The following is a 6,199-nucleotide window of genomic DNA, read 5'->3' as shown; positions in this document are numbered from 1 at the left end:
CGTGAAATATAAAATAATGATGCAAAACTCAAAAAATGCTACATAGACTGATATCAATAGTCTGATATCTTCCTAAGGATTTATGCGGTAAAACTGTAGCTTCCTCTGCAGTTTTCAGGAGTAACAGTAGACTGTTAATGTCCTCGGTGACCCTGTGTGTTGCAGCCCATTTTGCTCCATCGTTACTTATCCCCGCCTCATCTACCCACACACACACTCCTCCCCATCTCTGCTGGCTGGCAAGGACCATAATCAATTCTTTCCGTCAGAATTGGGGAAGGAAAAAAAAAAAAAAAAAAAAAAGCTTACGTCACAGTCATTACGGGCTCTATAAAAGCCAGAGTAATGCAGATTCACTGTGCAGACAACACAGCTACACACCCTGGCACGAAGCGGCAGATCACCGAAATCATGACTTCAACTGGCTTTGACCCTTATCTACCTTCCACTTACAAGCGGAGAGTAGTTATGCGCAATGCAGGATATGGAGCTGGAGGAGGAATTGGATCCAGGTCTGCTTACTCCACGCATTCAGCCCCAATGCCGTCTTATGCATCTTCACGCAGAAGTTATACAACATCCACCAGAGCTCCTTCGAGCTACTCCCACATCCTTCCTGCTGCAGCTGCCACCGAGCTCCGCCTTGAGCAAGCGGTCCAAGTTAGCTCCGAGTTCAAACACCTGAGGACCCAGGAGAAGGCTGAGCTCCAGGACCTCAATGATCGCTTTGCGAGCTTTATTGAGAGAGTCCATGAGCTGGAGCAGCAGAACAAGCTGCTGGAGACGGAGCTGCTGCTGCTAAGGCAGAGGCAGGCAGAGCCATCCAATCTTCGGGCCCTGTATGAACACGAGATCCGCCAGCTCCGTGCCACTGTGGAAGAGGCCCGCCACGAGAAGCAAGCAGCCCAGGACCACAGGGATGAGATGGAGGACGTGCTGAAGAACCTCCAGAAGCGCTACGAGAACGAAGTCCTTGGCAGAGAGGAGGCAGAAGGACGGCTCATGGATGCCAGGAAGGGAGCGGATGAAGCTGCGTTGGGCCAGGCCGAGCTTGAGAAAAGGGTCGGCACCCTTCTGGACGAGCTGGCCTTCCTGAAGCGCCTCTGTGAGAGTGAGATCGCAGAGCTGCAGGCCCAAATTCAGTACAGCGTTGAGGTGGCCGTGGAGATGGAGGTCTCCAAACCGGACCTCTCCGCCGCTCTCCGTGACATTCGGGGCCAGTACGAGACGATGGCACAACGCAACCTGCAAGCAGCAGAGGATTGGTTCTGCAACAAGATGAGCGTGATGACGGTAGGCTCCACGCGCAGCACCGAGAGCGCACGCAGCGCCAAGGACGAGGCCGGAGAGTACCGCCGACTGCTCAAAGACAGAACCCTGGAGATTGACGCCTGCCGGGAGATGATCCAGGCTCTGGAAAACCAGCTGCAGGAGGTGGAGGAGAAACAGAGCTGCGAGATCTCTGCAATGCAGGTAAGCAAACACAACTTTGCAAAGTAGGGGAGAAGAGCAATGGGTAAACTCATTTTAGCTGTCAGATCAACTTGAACTTTACCGTGCTTTCTCCTTTCGCAGGACACAATAGGTCAACTGGAGGAGGAACTGAGGGCAAACAAGAATGACATGGCTCGCTACCTAAAAGACTATCAAGACCTCTTGAACGTAAAGATGGCACTGGATATTGAGATTGCGGCATATAGGTAAGTGCTCAAGTCACACTCACTGCAGAGTTTTATGCACTGCATTGTAACCGTGAGACCTTCGCTTGCTGTCTCGTCTCACTAGGAAGCTTCTTGAAGGGGAGGAGAATCGCTTGAACATGCCAAAACAGGGATCCTTCAGCATTTATTCTCAGGCCATGGGGCCTGCTCCAGCCTACGGAAGAGCGCAGGTCTCCACCCAGTCTCTGTTGAGCTCTGCGGCTCCGTACCTGCTCAGCTCCCGCTTGTACTCTCCGTCGCTTTTCACTGAAGACGTGATAACCGCAAGCCAAGCCCAGCAGGCGGAGTCCAGCCCTCCTCAAGAGGAAGAGGAGGAGGGAGAGCAGGTGGAAGAGGAGGAGAAGGAGGGAGAAGAGGAAGAAGTAGCAGAGGAGAAAGAGGACGAAGAAAAGGCTGAGGAGGAAGAGGGAGAAGAGGGGGAGGAAGCAGTAGAGAAAGAAGAAGAAGAGGGAGAAGAGGAAGGAAAAGGAGAAGGTTAGTGTTGCCATTTTACCTTTCTGACAATGAACAGAACATTTCCATTGTGCTCAAATGTTTCCTTACAGATGAAGAGGATCACAAGGAGGAGGAGAGTATAGACGGAAAAGAGGAGGAAGAAGGGGGAGAAGAAAGCCAACCCCAAGAGGAAGATGACAGTGAGAAAAAAGAAGGCGATGAAGAGGGTGCAAAGGAGGAGGAAGAAGGTGAAAAAGAAGCAGAAGAAGAGGTGGAAACCAAAGAGAAATCCGCAAAAACAACTGATAAAGTTTAGACTGACGAATCAGTTTTCTGGTGCTCAATACGTAGAGAAGCCTCATCGGAAAAAAAAAAAGAAAAAAGAAAAGAAAAACAAAATACACAAACCTCTTGAACTTGGAATATTCGGTCACTGAGGCCTCTGTATGTTTTACTTGAAACACTAACAGCATGTATGCACATGTTTACATGGCAACAACAAAGGGAAATAATAAAGACAGGAGATGTCAGGAATAGACTCTGCTGTGTGTGGATCTATTCGCAGGTGCTTTAACTGTCACCAAAAATGTGCTTATCCAACTGTCTCTGGGTGCAACGCGCGGTTTAAAAATGCCTTACCTCAACTCCCCACCGAGTGCTTTGAGTCTCAAAATGTGCTGCATTGAACCCCAATAAAGCCTTGAAGCCTTGTCAACCTAAAGCTGCCTCCACGCCTCTCATTTTCCACTTACACAAACAGGCGGGTGCAGTAAGGAGTCAATTCAAATCATCTCCGCCACACAGAAAATGCATATTCACAAAATTAGACTCAATACCCAAGCTGTGTGACTCACAAACAAGAAAAAAGGATTTTGCATGCATCATTTTTTTTTCTTTGCCTGGAGCTGCCTGTTTATTCAAAGCTTAAAACAACACACCTAATTTTCAACTGAATGTTAATGGAGGTTAATGGAGGGGAAAAAAAGGAACGTAAATGATGGGCAGAAGTCCATAGCTGGTATCCGCATTGATATACTGGCCCACGGCTGAAAGGGGTGTGTGTGTGTGGGGGGTGGGGGTTGGAGCAGACCAGCATAATCAGCAAGTCAATTGATGCAGTAAAAAAAAATAAAATAAAAATAAATAAAAAATACAGGTTGATCAAACACCAATTTCCAGATTTAAATATGAAACAAACCAAAGCAACAGATTTCTGATAACTTGCACAATCAACATTTTATCATGTTTCAATCTGCAGCTGCACTCCTTCCGTCTTCGTCTGAAATCAGCAGATGGTTTCTGTGCTGACATATGTCTTTGTGATCAGCGAGCTGACGCCAGTGTTTTTTTCCGCTGCTTCACCCACCGCTCCACCCACCCTCTCCCCTTCCCCCCAACCTGCAACACACCAGCCCCTCATCCACATCACTGTCCATAAATCAGGCCACTGAAACCTTTATGACTCAGCTTCTGCTGCACTGGAGAATCCAGCCAAGTGTCGATTTAAGCAGAGTGGCAAGAAGAGTGGGGGAGCTTTGGAGGGGGGGGGGAGAGGAATGCCATTATTTCATTAGGAAGAGAGAGAGAGAGGTGGAGGAGGATGAAGAGAGACATATCTCCCTCTACTAAAACCTTGACAGAGGACAGACTGTTTATTCTTTGGCAGCGAGGTGGTGGAGATGAGGGCATCTCTAAGGCATTTGCAGAGATTTTCACATCCCACTTGTCAAACATAAAGATCACTTGATATTTCCCAAGTAAACCCAGGATGTAAATTCACATTTGGACTATTTTACTTCCTCTTCTCTCTGATTTAGATAAATACACATATCCCGAGCATGGGTTTGAGCTTCTGACTGATGTGTCGGAAGTTGTCCTGGATACCACTTTATCTCTCTAACATAACCACATCCAGAGTCTTCTAAAAGCACTTAAGCACAAAACGTATAATGAAATCTTCGATGTATGTTGTCTGGACAGACCAAAACAAAGTAGAACATAGCTGAGAATTGGAAGGACAAGGCTATCTGGTGCCAGATAGCCTTGTCTTAAAACATTGTGTCAGCAAGTACTAGGAGCTGTCTCTAGACAGTACAACCAGGCCAGTGCTTCTCTTTCTTTACAATTATCGACAAGGAGAACCAAAGCTTTGTGATGAGGTCATCTACTGTATTTATAGCTGGTATCACTCAACCGTACACTCAAGCTTCTTCTCTGCCAGTGAAAGTACATTCCACGTTTCCAAAACCAGATTGTGACATGTACACACCTTACCCAGTCTGACGTTTTCAGAAGCGATGGTTGGATGCAGAGGGAGATGGATAAATGGGGACTTGTCTGCAGTATTGGGGCCAATGCTGTGAAGCAAAAATGGGAAGTGATCAGTTGACCAATTTGTCTGCATGCGGATCCTCATCTCTGGTAGTAAGACATGAACGAAAGGAGCTTCCTTCATAGGTTCAGGAGCCTCCCCTTAGAGATAGGATGCAAAGCTCCACTATCTGACGGTTGCTCTGAGTAGAACCGGTCCTCTTTTCCATCCAAAAAAAGACAGTCAAGGTGTTTTGGGCATCCAATCGGGATGTCTCCTGGTCTTCTCTAAGAAGAGAAAACCCTGGCTCACACAAAACTCACTGGTGAACCCCTTCTTGCAAAGGAATGTATAGAGGCTCCTAAGGACAAGTGAAGAGTGTCAACCATGAGAGGTATGTCTGGCAAAGCAAACTCAAGCAAGTGGAACACAATGGATGAATGAATGGATGGATCCTTTTCTTTCCTCTACAATTATGCACTTCATTGAGTCGAAGACACTGAACCTCGTGGCTGTTCAGGGAGAATGAATACTTTTACAAGGCACTGATTGTGACCATAAAGATTGGTTTGTGTTTGATCCATTTGAAACACCCTGGATACCAACTCATCACTTTTTAACACAAATAACTCAACATTAAACATTGCATTTGTAAATAAAACAAGCCACAGTCTACCAGCATCTGTCGTCTTCCCTTGCTACAGACTCCATCCCGCCCAAATAAGCACTCAAATTAATTGTTAGACGTCATACTTTGTAAAAGATGCTTTCCTTTGAGTTCTCATTTCAGCACTACAAGAGACAGCAATACTGCAAATGCTTCCTCACTGGATTACAAAAAAGCTGCAGCGATAGTGATAATGCCTCTTACAACAGACACCGTAAACCCTTCTCCCACTTGCCTCGCCTCCGTTAGTGTTAATGTGTCTTAGTGCATCTGAGGGCACAGTGGGGGACAGATCCCCTGTAAATGTAGCATATCAAAGCACTGCTGTATTATTTTTATCACACTTCATCTTTCCACATCGAGTCTCCATCCGCGTTTCATCTTCCGCATTTGGGCTATGAACTGACTGCTACACAAATCCTATGACTCTTTGCTTCCTCCGGGGGCACACTATGTCAGAGGGAGGGGAGACTTGGAATAGTTTAGAGGAGCAGAAGGAGGCGTCAACAACAACAACTCTAGTTTCTGGTGGAAAGGAGAGATGAAATGATTGTACAGCTTGCTAACACAAAAAATAGAAGAACTATTCTGAATGTTGTGAAATTTTTGATTTTTCTTCTTCTTGGTAAAGCACTTTGTACAGCATGAGTTGGTGTGGGAAAAGATGCTCTGGTAAAATTAGAACTCTTTTGGGCTACATGGAAAACTCGACTTGTGGAGGAAAGCTAAAACGGCACTTCACTATAAAACACGGTGGTGGCAGCATCATGCTGTGAGAAGGCGTTTCATCAGCAGGAACTGAGAAGCTGCACAGGATTGATAGATGTTTAAAGCTAAATACAGGAAAAATCCTGACAGAAAACTTGTTCATAATTGCAAAAGGCCAGAGTGAGGTTCACCTTCCAGGAGGACAATCAAAATAAACACACAGTCAGAGCAACAATGGAATGGTTTAAAAATAATAATACAAAAAAACATTCATTAATTACAATATTCCAGTTTAAATCCAGACCTAACTTGAAAATTTACAGATGCTTTCTATCCTCTGATTGAGCTTGGGTTACG

At 46.0% G+C, this 6,199-nt stretch overlaps 1 protein-coding gene across 1 annotated transcript; it reads left to right on the top strand.

Moving 5' to 3' along the window:
- The first annotated feature begins 270 nt into the window (after positions 1 to 270).
- neflb (neurofilament light chain b) lies at positions 271 to 2,871 on the top strand. Its single transcript, XM_015028328.1, has 4 exons — positions 271 to 1,473; positions 1,576 to 1,700; positions 1,786 to 2,195; positions 2,267 to 2,871. Exons 1-4 carry the CDS (start codon positions 346 to 348, stop codon positions 2,470 to 2,472), a joined length of 1,869 nt encoding a protein of 622 aa, XP_014883814.1. The 5' UTR covers positions 271 to 345; the 3' UTR covers positions 2,473 to 2,871.
- The last annotated feature ends 3,328 nt before the right edge of the window (positions 2,872 to 6,199 follow it).

Source organism: Poecilia latipinna, unplaced genomic scaffold, assembly GCF_001443285.1.
Source record: "Poecilia latipinna isolate Pla-1442-1.1 unplaced genomic scaffold, P_latipinna-1.0 Scaffold8, whole genome shotgun sequence".
Taxonomy (NCBI): domain Eukaryota; kingdom Metazoa; phylum Chordata; class Actinopteri; order Cyprinodontiformes; family Poeciliidae; genus Poecilia; species Poecilia latipinna.
This window is presented reverse-complemented; position numbering and strand designations above follow the sequence as displayed.